Source organism: Glycine soja, chromosome 10, assembly GCF_004193775.1.
Source record: "Glycine soja cultivar W05 chromosome 10, ASM419377v2, whole genome shotgun sequence".
Classification (NCBI taxonomy): Eukaryota; Viridiplantae; Streptophyta; class Magnoliopsida; order Fabales; family Fabaceae; genus Glycine; species Glycine soja.
The window spans coordinates 15,907,444-15,923,592 of NC_041011.1; the positions used below are offsets into that span (position 1 = coordinate 15,907,444).

The window sequence follows — 16,149 nt, forward strand, 5'->3', positions numbered from 1 at the left end:
AAAGTTTTCTTTTCCTGACATTAACAAGAGAAGGATATTTTTGGCAAATTTATCATTTGCCATTGCTTTTTCATGGAATGTATTCCCTTCATATTTGTTTTAATATATATGGTTAAATTAATTTTTTTCCTTTAATTTGTTTTCTAAGTTCAATTTGGTCATCTAGCTTTTTTCAGGTTCAATTTGTTCCTCTAATTTTTAAAATCAATTCAATTTGATCATATTTACTGTCTAAATTGAATAAACGATATTAAGAAATTTTACTTTGTGATAGTTTAAAATTATCATTAAGTGATTTTAAACCACAACAAAATACACATGTTCCTAATACGTCATATTCATTTAGACAAGATGATTAAATTGAATTTGTTTTAAAAAATAGAAGACAAATTGAACCCGAAAAAAAAATAAAAGACCAAATCAAACCTAAAAAAATAAATTAGAGGAAAAAAACTAATTTAACCCTAATATATTTACTGCTATAATTCTTGCGGATGACAAAGATGATATGTATGGTTCATTGTTGCGGTTGTTCGATAATGTGTAATCTTGAGTTTTAGAAATCATTTCATTTTTATCTTTTAGTAAAATGTTTGTGCTTGACAACAAATACTAAATTTTCATCTAGATTGCAAAAAATATATTTTCATAAAAAATTAATTTCTTACTTGTCCATCAATAGATAATCCATCAGCAAGAAAAGAGGTTGTCATCAAAATGTGTGTGTAGATTTGAACACAAGTATACATGGTGATAGTGATCAACACCGAAGACCCAAACTCATCATCTGAAAGCCCACAAAGGAGGAGTATGTTCACTAGGTTGTCACCCTTTGTATTAGTGAAATAAAACATTATGTTAAAGTGGAATTGCATTGTTCTTTCTATTTTTAGTGGAACTAGCTAGTGGTACAGGTGTCAGCCACTGATAGGGTCTGTTAGAACTTTCTGTTTAAGGTCTGATGTTGTAATAGCTATATATATGAATGAATATGACAGTGAGAGACACTAAAAAATTTACCAAATTCTTGTCTCTATTTCTTCTCTTGGTTTTTGGAGGTACCCTTCCTGGCCTCAAATACAAGAAGTTTCCTTGCCTATATTCAACACCCTATCAACCTTGGTGCTCTCATTGCCTTCATCTATAACCGAAAATACCCGTTCCCAATCACTAGCTCGCTTGGAAGAAGCCATTACCATACTTACCCAAACACAAAGCTCCCTCCACTCCAAACTCGACGACATTCTCTCACGTCTCACCACTCTTGAAACCCCTTCCCCTATCCGTTTGACTTCCACCTCCACCCCCAGAATAAAGCTCGATATTCCTCATTTTGATGGTGCCCACGCGATGTCTTGGATCTTCAAGATTTTGCAATTTTTTGACTACCACGACACTCCCGATGATGAACGCCTGCAGATTGGCTCATTCTATCTCAACGGTGTTGCCCTGTGCTGGTTTCAGTGGATGTATCGTAATGACCAACTCACCTCTTGGTAAGATTTCCTTCAGGCCCTGGAAATGCACTTTGCACCATCATTTTACGATGACCCTCGCGGCGCCTTTTTACACTTACCCAACATGGTTCTATTAACTCTTATCTATCGGAGTTTGAGAACCTGACTAATCGCATTGTCAGTTTGCACCCACCCTCCCTCCTTAGTTGTTTCATTTCAGGACTAATGCTAGAAATCTGCCACGAAGTCTAGGCGCTAAAACCTTTGTCCTTGGTCCAGGCGGCGGCGCTTGCGAGGCTACAAGAGGACAAAATTAATGACGCGAAATGTCCCCAACGACTACGCCAACCAGGTTCCCCTTTCATCGTACCTCTTATCTCCTCGGTACCACCGTCACCACCTCTGCTTCCAGCTCCCCCAAAAATAACTTTTAAAAAGCTCACTACGTCGAAGATGGTTGTCCGATGTGAAAAGGGACTATGCTACAATTGTGATGAACACTATGGGCCCAATCACAAGTGTAAGGAAAAATTCTTCCTCCTGATTGATTTTGATGATAATCTCTAGGATGAACCTGTCCCTCCTGGTCTCGATTTGTTGATTTTGAACGTGCTCCCTGGACTTCATTTAAAGGAATCCTCAGTCTCTCATTCTGCTCAGCTGAGTCTCCATGCAATGGTCGGTCACACCGCGTCGTCTACCTTACACGTAACTGGTTCTGTCCATGGTCACAAAGTTGTCATCTTCATCGACGGGGGAAGTACCCACAACTTCATTCAGGATTGCTTGGCCCATTTCCTCTATCTTAAAACCCAACCCACTAAGCAATTGCGCGTTATGGTGGGCAATGGTATCAAGCTTTGTTGTGACCAGGTGTGGAAAGCAATTTCCGTTAGTATCTAGGGGCATCAATTCGTTGTGGACCTTTATGTCTTGGCCCTGGGGGTGCAGATGTAGTTTTCGGGGTGGAATATGATGCAATCCTCCCTAGGAAAGGACTAGTTACCAAAGCCATGAGCAAGAGGCTCCAAGAGGATTGGGCTAGAGTTGATAAAGAAGGCCTTTGGGTAGATTTTTGAGCCCATGGGCCAAGGTTGGGTCCACTCTTCTTTGTAAATAGTAGAATTGGTTGTTTTCTTCTTTTGGGCCTTGTATTTTGGCCATTCTAGTAGTATAGGGTTTTAGCCTTGTATTTCAGGGCATTTTGAGTAGTCTTTGTAGTAGCATTTTTTTTTGTATTTTCATGTTTTTTGTCATGGGGGTGAGCTTAGCTATTATAGGGGTGTGTAGCTAAGCTCTAGCTTCTCTTCTCAAGGAGGTGAGCTTAGTTATTAGAGGGGTGTGTGTAGCTAAGCTCTAGCTTCTCAAGGAAGCTTCTCAAGGAGGTGAGCTTAGTTTTTAGATGGGTGTGTGTAGCTAAACTCTAGCTTCTCAAGGAAGTTTTCTCAAAGAAGCTTCTCAAGGAAGTTTTCTTAAGAAAGCTTCTCAAGGAAGCTACCTAGTCTATAAATAGAAGCATGTGTAACACTTGTTGTAACTTTGATGAATGAAAGTCTTATGAGATACACTTCAAAGTTTCACTTCTCTCCCTCTTTTATTCCTTCAATTTCGTGCTCCTCCCTTCTCTCTTTCTTTTCCTCCATTAAAGCATCCTCTTCAAGCTTCTTATCCAAGGCAATTCTTGGTGGTGAAGCTCCTTCTTCCTTGGCTTATTCCCTAGTGGATGGTGCCTCCCCTCTCCTCTTCTCCTTTGCCTTCCGCTGCATCTCCATGGTGAAAAATCACCATTGAAGGACCTCATTGAAGCTCAAAGATCCATCCTCCATAGAAGCTCCACAAGCAAGCTTCCATCAGAATGGCTCAAAACTTTGGGCCCAATCACTACTGATTACTTGGCCCTTACTATGACCTTCAGTTGGCAGGATGGACTCGTGGTCCTCCCTGGCCGAAATGGATCTGGCCCAGTAGAGGCTACCCATGCCCAAGTCCGTCGCCTGCTCTAAATGGACCAGGTCGCTGCCTTCTTCGACTTCTAGCTTTGCAAGGATCCTCTGTTTTCATCTTCTTTTGACACCCACTTGCCAATTTCCCTCCAACGACTTCTAGACAATTACTTGCCCCCATTCCAACAGCCCAACACTTTACCTCCACGACACCTACATGATCACCAAATTCACCTTCTACCTAACTCTCAGCTTGTTCACGTCAAGCCATACCACTACCCATATTTCCAAAAGCATGAAATCGAATTACAGGTCGAGGACATGCTTCGTCGCCACCTCATACGGCCGAGTCAGAGCCTGTACTCTTCTCTCGTCTTGCTTGTGAAGAAGAAGGATGGAACGTGGCAATTTTGTGGTAGAAGATTTGGTAACATCAGTTTGCACTATATCAATAGAGGAAGTTGAAGTTTTTATTTCTCTTTTAGAAACCACAGAGTATAAATCTAATTCAATAATCCAAAATTTCATTTGTTGTTGCCAATATAAAAAATTTCACCCGTAAATTTTTCAGGCTTACTAGAAAGGAACTTAATCATATTCATAATGAACATTTTGATAAAAACAGAATGCTACTGTTGAAAACACTATGCGAGAAGAGAGTAGAATTTTCTCTCTAAGACTGTTAGAAAGTAAAATAAAATAAAATAAATGAGAAGAAGACGCAAAGCCTTAAACTAAAGAACAAAACAAAAATAGCAATCTAACTTCAGAATAAACAAAACAAGGTTTAACAATGCAATATAACATACAGTAAGTACAAAGGAAAATAATTTTAAGGGAGAAATTTTAAATAGTCTGGGTTGAAGCGTGTCAACGCTATCCTTAGAGAGAAAACACCATCATTGCACTGGTAGGAGAATCTGATTGTGCTACTCTCCCAAGATATGACAACTCGTTGGTTCTGATCTTGTGCAGCGAAAGGATCCTCGAACCATCTGAACATCAATGTTCTTTCTCTCAACAAAAGTATTTTTTTTATAAGAACATGAAGATAAAAAATTTAGAAGAAAATGCAAAATTATTTTTCCACTTGTGTCTCTTGGCTAAAGAAAGAGAGCAATATATATAGACACAGCCCTAGTGTAGTATCTTCAAAAAAATTGCAGTACCTTTTGAGTGTTAGTGTTACTCCCAATGTGCAACGTGTAGGAGAAAAAAGATCTTAACAAACCAATTATAGTTGGAACTAATCACTAAGCTTAACAAAAAGATCTTGTTATGTTAAAATCAAAACAGAATAAAACAAATATTTTATTTTATAAAAACAAAATTAATATAAGTAATATATTTTATAAATTTTAAATTATAAAACAAATATTTACTAACATCTTCATCATTTACTAATTCTAATTTTTTGATTACTTGAATAAGTGACTCTGTGAAATTTTGCAAGAAAGACTATAAATCCATGGCCCAATAAGGTATGTATAAATTGCAGTTAGATTCTCAAGGTAAAGATAATGTTCATTTTCATTTATTATGCTCACTTGTTGTGCGTCAAATTGTGACTTGAGCTTTGATTTGTCTTTTGTAGGTACTCCACCCCTTAGAGGATCAAACAATCGAGTACCAAAAGAGGAGATGTTCGAGCAAAGAAGTCATCAAGAGATTACCTTGTTTCCCTTAGGGAGGAACATAAATCAAAGAAGCAGTCCAATGTTTCTCATTCTTCCACAAAGGTAGAGTACCAGGCTTTGGCTGCTCTTACTTGTGAATTATGATGGTTATTTTTTCTGTTTAGGGACCTTTAAGCATCCATTACAACACCTACTCTAGTATATTATGACAATAAATTTTCAATCCACATATCCTATTTTTAAGGGAAAAAAAAACAAGCATATCGAAATTGATTACCATGTTGTGTGGAAAATCACAATCTAGGCTGATACACTTATTGTCAACTCCTTCTTTTGGACAGCTAGGAGACATCTTTAATAAAGCTCTTCACTCAAGTTCTTTTCACACAAACATTCACAAGTTGGGCCTTTCTCAACATAAGGGCTCCAGCTTGAGGGGAGTATTAACTGTATTTCATTTTTTTCTCTCCCTATTCTGGAATGTTCATTTGTTATGCTAGTTGTAGAAAAAGCCGCCTTAATTACATATATCTCTTAGTCTGTCTTAGTTGCCTCTTTGGCAGTTGCCTGAAGTGCTACCTTAAGGGTGTTGGTTTAGTCACATATCAACTAGGGTTATGACCAAATTAAAATATATAAGTGTGGCGAGGGAGCATCCTTACCTTATAAGTCAATTTTGTAAGATTGAATTAGGTCCATAACCTACTTTCTAAGATGGTATCAAAGCCTATTATAGATTCATTGCTGAGCCACTTGCATTTGGCATGCTCCAAGTTGAAAGTCTTGAGCATGAGGGGAGTGTTGGAAAAGCCACCTTAACTGCGGACATCCCTTAGCCCACCTTAGTTGCGGCGCGGCCTCTTTGGGGTTGTTAGAAGTGCAACCTTGAGGGTGGTGGTACAGTGGTTTAGTCCTACATCGACTAGAGATATGACCAAATTTAAATATATAAGTGGGGGACAACCCTCATCTTATAATCCAATTTTGTAAGATTGAGGTAGGCGCATAACCCACTTTCTAAGATGTTATCATATAAGTGCTAGTTGTTCTCTTCATAATGGCTTTTATTTCTTTTATATTTTGTTTTATTGTTTTTCCAGTTGTATAGGGAATGAACCATTGATCTTATACTCTGATTAGCCCTGTATATACATACACAAACCGAAAATGCATTCATTTCAGATAAACTCGTTGGTCTTCATCACAGACCAAAACGCCTTCATGTCAAGCACCTAGCACAATGAATTGAATTTACTTGACTTCTTCCAGTAGTTAGCGTGTCATTATGTTCAATAAGTTTATATTTATTTTCAATTTCAGTTTACACAAGTTTATAACATGAGGAATCGATACAAGGGAATCATTCTCTATATATTAAACTGAGAGCAATATTTGACATGTTGGTTTGGAGTTTGCAACTGCACAAAGGAACATGATCCCTGAAAATGATTAAAATTACAGCAGGGAAAAAGGAGAGAGGAGCAAAATCACATTAAAAGGACACCATCAACAACTTTCAATTCAGTGTGGGAAAGAAGCTCCAGATACAAAGAAGGCATAGTTAAAAAACAGTTAATGTTTCTGCTGTTCATCTCAATTATCACTTCAGCGATCAATGCCTTCTATTTTGTCTTCCACTTCTGAGTACAACTGCCTGAGCTTGTCAATGTTGTCTTCTGAAGTCTCCCAGTAACCGCGTCCATTGGCTTCCAAGAATGTCTGCACCAGCTTCCTAAAGGAGTTTGGATTTGTGTTCATTAGCTTCTTCAACATTTCCTCATCTTGAATGAAAGTTGTGTTGGCTTCTTCATACACCCAGTTGTCGACTTGGCCTGAGGTTGCACTCCATCCAACTGTGTTAGTGAGCCTCTTCTCTATCTCGCGAACACCCTCGTATCCAGTAGACAGCATGCCTTCATACCACTTGGGGTTCAATAGCTTGGTTCTTGCATCAAGTCGAACCGTCTCAGCAAGGGTACGCACCTGAAAAGGATCATCTCCAGAAGGTCAAATGGAAGTCATTGACATCCACAATGTATACTCAATGTGATTTGAGTATAATTCAAGAAGGCAAAAATGATCAAACCAAGCATGGAAGTAGGATGGATATCTATGTAATAATTTTCACCTGAGCATTAGCAGTGGTTGTGTCAGCAACGTATGCACTTGGCTTCTTCCCATCTTTTCTTAGACTTTGAACCAGGTTTGTTGGATCTGAGTCAAAGTAATGACTGACATCAGTGAGGGAGATTTCTGATGAATCAAGGTTTTGGAATGTGGCATCTGCTGTGCTCAGAGCCATCTCAAAGACCTTTCTTTTTTCTGTCATGCCTGCACCAGGCGCATCGCAGTCAAAAGCGAAAGACTTTCGGCTAAGGTACATGTCCTGGAGCTGCTTCTCATCATTCCATGAAGAATTCTCCACTGCCAGGTTTATGTTTGAGGAGTAGGACCCTGAGGCATTGGAGAAGACCCTTGTTGCTGCTTCTCTAACGTCAATCCCAAGGGCTTGAGCTTGTTCTAGTGCATGCTTCCTCACAAAGTTTTGCTCTGCTGGTTCATCCAATTCAGCAACCATCTTCACTGCTCTATCCAGAAGATTCATCTGAAATAAAAACACATATAAGAATATGAGCAAAGCAAAATGGAGTATAGAACATCCTAGTAAATAGGCAAAGAGACAAACGTAACTGGAACATTATTATGATCTCTCATGCATCAATGGACACGATGTCAAGTAAGAATATTAGTTATTTTGATATAGATAAAAAGGTTTAAGTATTGCCTACAACATGGCTGTTCAATGTTTTAATATGAAGAGTTTCTGTAACCTTTTTGTCTTTTGAACAATAACAGAATATCAATGATGCAGCAAAAGGACAACTAAATTGGTCCTAGGCTCCATTTCTGGATAAGAAGGTAAAGAAGTGATACCTGATTGATGAAAAGGTCCCTGAATACTCCTGAACAATTAACAACAACATCAATCCTTGGCCTTCCAAGCTCTTCAAGACTTACAGGTTCCACCCGGTTGACCCTTCCAAAGGTATCAGCTACTGGATTCACACCAATCATCCACAAGACCTGAGCCAGGGACTCACCATATGTCTTAATATTATCTGTTCCCCACAATACAAGTGCAACAGTCTCAGGATACTTTCCCCCATTTTCAGCTTTCTGCCTCTCAATCAATCTATCCACCACTATTTTGGCACTTTGCATTGCTGCTGTAGTAGGAATAGCTTGTGGGTCCAGGGCGTGAATATTCTTCCCTGTCGGTAAAACTTTAGGATTTCTAATTGGATCGCCACCAGGTCCTGGCTCCACATACTTACCCTCCAAGGCTTGTTTCAAACTTCCCAATTCATTATCGGCTACAACCAACTTCAAACATTCTCCCAAGAAATCGAACAAGGTTCTGAGTTTTTCCCTATCAGCTCGGTAAAATTTGGTGTTTGACAAGTACTCGACCCATGGTTCATTTATGCCAAATCCAAGGATTGAGGTAAGTTTATCAGCTACGTCAACAACTTGACCCTTCTTATTAGTAGTCCTCTGCACAAAGGAAGTAATTGCTCCACGCGAAGCTTCAGTTATCTGCCGAAGAAGCTCTACATCCTTTAGTATTCCTTTGTCACTCCCTCTATAAACTTCCTCAATGCTTCTTCCAACAGTCTCAGCTAGTATTGATGGGAGAGAGGAAATACCATCTTCGGGACGATCAAGTGCAGCTATGTTCACTAGTGTTGCAACTGCTTCCAAGGCTGAGGGTGGCTCACCAATGACATGGAGCCCACAAGGAAGCAGGCGAGACTCAATCTCCATGATCTTGGCATACACCTTTCCAACCACAAGGTCGCGATCTTTTGCTGGGATCTCTTCACCCTCTTCTGGCAGTTCCACATCCTTGTCAAGATTACATTGTCTAGCTGTGCTGATAATTGAGCTCACAATTTGTGGCCCGCGGCCAGTGTCCTTGAGGGACTGGTATGAGGAGATGAGCTCACTTAACTGCTTAAGACCTTTGTACAGTCCTGCATTTTCTGCTGGAGGAGTCAGATAGCTGATGGTATTCGCATAGCTCCTTCGTTTGGCGATGGTAGCCTCAGAAGGGTTGTTTGCAGCATAGTAATAGATATTAGGAATGTTCCCAATCAGACTGTCTGGATAACATACATCACTCATCCCCACCTGCTTTCCAGGCATGAATTCAAGGGAACCATGTGTCCCAAAATGAAGAACAGCATCAGCTTTGAAAATTTTCTCAACAAAAGAGTAATATGCTGCAAATCCATGATGAGGACTTGCAGATTTGGAGAAAAGCAACCGCATAGGATCGCCTTCATAGCCAAATGTGGGTTGAACACCTATGAATACATTACCATATTGTTTCCCATATACCAATAGATTCTCTCCATCTGAATTCAGATTCCCAGGAGGTTTTCCCCAGTTTTCTTCTAATGCTGTGGCATAGGGAGTTAGACTTTGGTATTCTCGGACATTCATTTTGTAAGCAACGTTCAGATTTGGGCTGCTAAATTGAGCTTCTTTGTCATGTATTACTTCTTCAATCAAAGCTTCTGAAGTTTCTGGAAGTCCCTCAACATTGTAACCATCTCTTTGAAGATCTTTTAGAACAGAGAAAATGGAGGAGAAGACATTCAGGTAGGCTGCAGTTCCTACATTGCCTTTGTCTGGTGGGAAACTGAAGACAGTGATTGCTAGTTTCTTCTCTTCCTGTAGGAGTACACAAGTTTAGCTAGAAAATTTTAACAATCAAAGTCAAAGTTCTCCAAGAAAACAGATGAGAATGCGGAGTGAATTTCAAAATGTAGATGAACCTAAGTTTGTTTTACTACTAAGCAAATACATACAAGCTGATGACACTGAAATGAGAAAACGAGAAAAATAAGAATAGAGTATATTTAGAGACTGGTGAAAAACAAAATCTCATATAATGAATATTCATATGAAAGATGAAGTTCAAACAAATTCCTATAGCAAATGAATAAAAGGGTAAGAATGCAATGAACATGAATATTGGTCCACAACATAAAATGGCAAGAAGAAAAACTTTTGCTAATTCCCACTAACAGAACATGTGTCACAGTTCAAAATTTGGTAGAATTGATTTTGGACCATTGAATGTGATTGAGATGTGTGTCCAAATTAATTGCAATCATAGATTTTCCACTGGAACATGCATTTATATGTAAAATTAGTTTTAGATGGTAACAAACAGGCATGTTGAAGAAAAGAAACAAAGTTGTTCTATCCACAAAAGGGGAAGATGGAGATTTAGATATAAAAGTTACAACAGGAATTTCCTTTCATTTATAGTAAATCCTTTCACTGTCCTTCCTTTTGAGATTTCTCTAGTTACTAATGAGATGAGACAGATTAGACTTCTACAAGATACTCATTCATTCAGGTCAAATTAAATATCATTTTTATTCTTAATATCATCTAAGCCTCATTTTTGCTGTTTAAAAAATGGCTGTGAACAGGATAGTTGTTAATTAGATCTCACAGAGAAATCTTACATGCTCAGTCAAAATTTCACTTTAACTGGACATTTAAATTTTGAGACTCGGAAATTGTCAAATACCTTTGTTTTCCTTTTCAATTCAGCCCATTTTATTGCCCTAGTGCAGAGCTGCTCCACTCTCTTGTGAAGAGCATGAGATTTTCCTGAAAACATATCAGATAAACAACAAACAGTGAATTTTGTCAAACAAAATGTCAAACTTAAGGGACGTACATGTTTCTAAAAGCATTAGCAAGGACAAAACTTAAAAAATGTTAATTTACTATTTTCAAAGATAAAAATCTTTATTATTAGTACCTGTTTTGGGATCTCGACCAGCAAAAACTATAGGCTCCATGCCCCCATCTAGCTCTGGCAGTGCAACTTGTAGAGCAACCTGAATTGGATGCAAACCCAAAGTACTGTTCAGCCACTCTTCTGTTGTCTGGAACACCAATGGCAATGCAACAATGTAAGGAACATCTAGCTTCATCAAAGCCTCAACTGCCCTTGGATGGTCCTGCCTTGCGGGGCCTCCAACAAGCGCAAAGCCGGTCAGTGACACCACAGAATTCACAAACGGTTTCTTAGTGATTGGATCAATCAAGTACCTCTCCACTGGCCCCGAAAAGTCGAGGCCACCGGCAAAAATCGGGATAACCTTAGCACCTCTAGCCTCAAGCTCCATGATCACAGCCACATAGTGGCCATCATCCCCAGTCACAATGTGACTCCTTTGCAAAATCAAACCAATCACTGGTGCATTCGGACTCTTCAGCTTCTCATTAGCATCCCTTCTGGTTCCATACCAATTCAAATACTCCTTCACATCATCATACATACAAGGAGCTAGAGGGTGCCAAATTCCACTGTCCAAGTACAAAACCGGCTCCGAGTACTCCATCTTTGTCCCTTTCAACGCCGGAACATAAGACCCGGAAATCATCTTGAGGAAGTTTTGCAAGTTATCAGGTGATCCGCCAAGCCAAAACTGCAGACTCAGAATGTACAGCCTGGCATCCTGAGCCTTGTCACTTGGCAAGTACTTCAACACCTTTGGCAAAGTCCTCACCAGCTTCAACATGCTGTCGGCGAACCCGGCAGAGGACTGCTTCTTCTTCTTGAAGAGCTGGAAAAAGGGGCTCTTGGATTGTCCAAGCTGTGACATGCTGAAAGACCCCAACTTGTTGAGCCTCATCACCTCAGGCATTGATGGGAACACCAAAACTGCATCAAGCCTGTCCCTTTCCTTCTCCACAGCAGCCTTGACCTTGAGGGCAAGCTCCTCCACAAAAATTAGTGACCCTATGAAAATGTTGGCATCTTCCAAGTCCTTGCAGAAGGTCTTGTAGGTGGACTCATCGCGAAGCTCCTCGACCAAGTAGCCCACAACCTCAAAGGAAGCATCTTTCTTGTTGCTGTTGAGAACTCTAACAGCAGCAGAGAGAGATGATTGGTACTGAGCCTCAAGCACAACATACACAATTTTAACAGTTGGCAGGCCTTGGTTCTTCTCGGGAACTATCCGACGCACTTCCGGCGTGGTTTGAGTGAAAAGACCATTGCCCATAGCAGCACATTTCACTCTCAGGGAAGCTTTTGAGCTGCTAGCATAGCCATTGGCCTTCTTGGGAAGGAAAGAATGAAGAAAAAGGTGTCTCTGGGCAAGAGAAGAGAGTTGATCAACCTTAGAATTGGGTAAGGTAAATGGAGAAGACACTAAAGAAGCCATTGATCATGTACAAAACCAAAAACACAAAAAATGAAAAAAAGAAAAGGAACTTCTGTTTTCAAATTAATCTCTAAGAGAAGATAAGAGGAATGAAAGAGCAAAATGGTTGAAAGCTTGAAATGGGGACTTCAGGAATTAGTACACTTTTTTCTTAGTGATGATATCAACTCAGTTAAAAGTGTATTTTCTTTTTCTTCTTCCTCTTTTTTCCTTTTTCTCCTTTGGGAAGATGAATGACTATGAGTTTTTATTTGGTTTGTGTGGAGAAAGAGAGAGAAGAGCCCGCGAATGGAAACGGTTTATTCAGTTAGTGGTGAGAGTTGGAACCACGTGGCACATTGGGAGTCATTTTGAGTCAATGGTTTTTTTGAGGTTTAGTGTCATAGTGAGTGTTGTGTGCGTGCGTGTCACACTCTTTTCTCTAATACTATATCTATCATTAGCTTATTGGGATTGAGTTTCTTGAACTGTGATTGGTGGAATTGGATTTCCCGAAAGTGGATTAAGTGGGTGGTGTGATGAAGAGAGAGAAAGTGAGATTTTATGGACTTTTTGATTGCACAAGATCCTTATTGCTTTCTGAGTTTGTGTCTCACATTGAAAATGAGAGTTTGATATTTTGTTTGCGACACCAAATGGGAACAAAATTCGTACGTAGTGTTACGCTTCCATTTTTCTTACCACAGGTTACCACCAACATGATACATCCTATTGCTTGTCGGTTTTTATGTTGTTGTCTTTTCTCTCTGTGTAGTTGAAAATTACAATTTTAACTTTGTCAAAAATAAAATAACGATTTTTTTTTAAGGCAAAAAGATAGTGTTTGCCATTCCAATTAGAGTGACATCTCAAACATGATGTGTCATTGCAACACACACAAATATTATTAATAAATAAATAAAAAACATGGAGGGGCATGAACCAAATTCATGTATAATAATCCGAAACTAAATGATGGAAGATTATATCTATTATGAAAAAAAAAAATCTTTCCTAATGTTCAAGATTGAATAATAGTAATGATCTTTTTTTAATAGTTTGTAAATTGAATGATCTTTTTTTATTCGTACGTACTATATTTATAAATCAATTCATTGTAAAGTTATGTAATTCAGTTCAGCTTCAATTCATGGGCTTAACTAATGTATTTATATATATCTAGATGAAGAATCATCTTACATCAAGAGTAATTTTTTTTATAATTACACATTATTTTTTTAAAATTTAACAATTTTTTTAGAATTTAATGATGGTAATAAATTACTAATTTTATCCTTTAAATTTTAAGAGAATAAATAATAAAAATAAGAACTAATTTTAAAAAAATTACTAAGTTTATCTCTACTCATTCATTCATTATATATATATATATATATATATATATATATATATATATATATATATATATATATATATATATATATATATATATATATATATATATATATATATATTCCATTTTCATTAGGTTTAAGTCTAAATATTTAGACCAAATCTATATCATTGATATAGGTTAATCTTATGATTTATAATATTTTAATAAATATGACAACTTCAATATAATTTAATGATAATCAATTAGTTATTTTTAATTAATAAATTAGATCATTTGATTGATTTGATTTTTCAAATTAATTATTTATCAAAATTATTAACAGTAACAAATTTTTATAATTTTTTATGCAAAGTGTATATTTATTTGTCTCTATTTATTATTTTCATAACAGTAGTTTATTTCTGAATCGTTAAAAAAATACTTGTATAGAAAAAATATACTGTAATCACAATTTAAACTTATTTATAAATTTTATTATTATGTATTTTTTATTTTATGCATTTTATTGTAAAAGCATTGTGTAGTATTTTTTTAATCTATAATAACAATAAAAAAATGTACATAATAAGTAGGAAAAATATAGACTTTATTAAGTGAAAAATTTATAGAAAATATTATTTTGTTAATAATTTGTATAAATAGTTAAAAAAAAATCAATCAAATAATCTTAAAAAATTACACTTAATCTTACCAGTCAATTCTAATTTATTCCGACGGTTCTAATTAACAACTAAACTAAGTCACGTGACTAAATTAAACAAATTTACATAACCTTTACGAGACTCCTTGCCCAAAAACACATACCCCTAACTCCAAAACAAATTCTCAATTTTAAGTTAACTAGACTTTGAATCGATCCGTGTAATTTTTTAAAGATATATATATATATATCATTTTATATTTATTTATTTATATAAATAATTAAATTTAAATAATTAGTATTATGTTAAACATAATTATTTTAATGAGAAATCTAATTAATTATATTTTTAATTGAGTTTATTTTATCTTAAAAAATAAGTATATTAAAATTTATTGTAATTTTTTGTTCATTATATTCAAATAATAATGATGATGCAATATCTTTTGAAAAATGAATGTACATAAATAAAATTATCCATTTTAAAGATTTTTAGTAGTAAAACAAATATATAAATATTAAAATTGAAAATTAATGTTAAATATCATATTTTTAATGAACACATGCTCTCTTTAAATTTATTAAATCTGTTGAATTTTATTATAATTTATTTTTTTCACCCGATAATAATATTAATACAATACCAATATAAAGCATAGAAGTTAAAGAATAATATACGTGTGTATATATATATATATATATATATATATATATATATATATATATATATAATGTACAATATTTATTTAAATTTGAGTATACATTTTGTAGATGTATATCATCCGGGTTTTGATGATGCTAAAAGTTTATTTAATGAGCATGGATTGAATCAAGTCAAAGAACAAGATTAAGAAAATCTAAGATAAGGGCTTAGTAAATTTGTTAAAATAATTTCAATTTGATTGCTATAGTTTGACCTCAAAATCTTTACTTCCAATTTTTTTAATAAAGTTAAATCAATTTAGAAATCTTTTTTTGAACTGGTAATCAATTATCAGGTTCGTGTAATTGATTATCAGAGAGATTGTGAAAATGACATATTGAACATGTGAACTGATGAACCAAGGACACAAAATTATTTGAATTTTAATTTGTGTAATCGATTACAAGCGAAGAGATTTCAGAAAAACTATTGAAAAATCACAACCCTTCAAAGATATGACGTGTAATCGATTACAATTGTCATGTAATCGATTACCAATGAAAAAGTTTCAATTTTTTTTTTTAAAAAGACACATCTCTTGAACCTATTTTGAAGGACACAATGGCCTATACATGTGTGTGAATATATTAATTTTAATATATATATATATATATATATATATATATATATATATTAATTTTACTATAATTTTACTCATTTTGAATATATTAATTTTGTGTAATATTTTTAAATTTTTTGAAGTTTAAATTAATTAACCTCACTCTAATGTAATATAAATTGAATAATCTAGATTTAATAATAATAATAATAATTATTATTATTATTATTATTATTATTATTATTATTATTGTTGTTGTTGTTGTTGTTGTTGTTGTTTAATATTTATTATCAGTTTAATTAGTTAAATTATTTATTGTAACCTTTAGCATATATTTCAAAACGAAAAATAGTATTATTAAATTGATTGCATTAATGATAATTACTAAATCATTTACACTAATAACATGTATTTTAAGAAAATAAATTGTCCAATTGATAATTAAAAATTATCATTCATATCATTCGACTACTGATTTGAGTAGGAAAAATAAAAATTTGTAATTGAACTATTCAAAATATAATTGATAAAAAAAATTTAAAATTTTCACAATAATAGAATCTCTTCATTCTTGTTCAACAAATATAATGTAAAAGTAAGATTTCTAATACAATA

The 16,149-nt window shown here is 35.4% G+C and overlaps 1 protein-coding gene across 1 annotated transcript; it reads right to left on the bottom strand.

Annotated features, from left to right (window-relative positions):
• Nucleotides 1-6,385: 6,385 nt before the first annotated feature.
• LOC114372221 (magnesium-chelatase subunit ChlH, chloroplastic) lies at nt 6,386-12,529 on the bottom strand. Its single transcript, XM_028329685.1, has 5 exons — nt 10,883-12,529; nt 10,646-10,728; nt 7,972-9,774; nt 7,166-7,642; nt 6,386-7,020 (listed from the first exon to the last, which is right to left on the bottom strand). The coding sequence occupies exons 1-5, from the start codon at nt 12,294-12,296 to the stop codon at nt 6,643-6,645; spliced, it is 4,155 nt and encodes a 1,384-aa protein (XP_028185486.1). The 5' UTR covers nt 12,297-12,529; the 3' UTR covers nt 6,386-6,642.
• Between the last annotated feature and the right edge of the window lie 3,620 nt (nt 12,530-16,149).

Coding starts and splice junctions, on each gene's coding strand:
- LOC114372221 (XM_028329685.1), bottom strand. CDS start 12,296: ATGGCTTCTTTAGTGTCTTCTCCATTTACCTTACCCAATTCTAAGGTT. Junction 10,729..10,882: donor TGGTCGAGATCCCAAAACAG/GTACTAATAATA, acceptor ATATGTTTTCAG/GAAAATCTCATGCTCTTCAC. Junction 9,775..10,645: donor AATTGAAAAGGAAAACAAAG/GTATTTGACAAT, acceptor GTACTCCTACAG/GAAGAGAAGAAACTAGCAAT.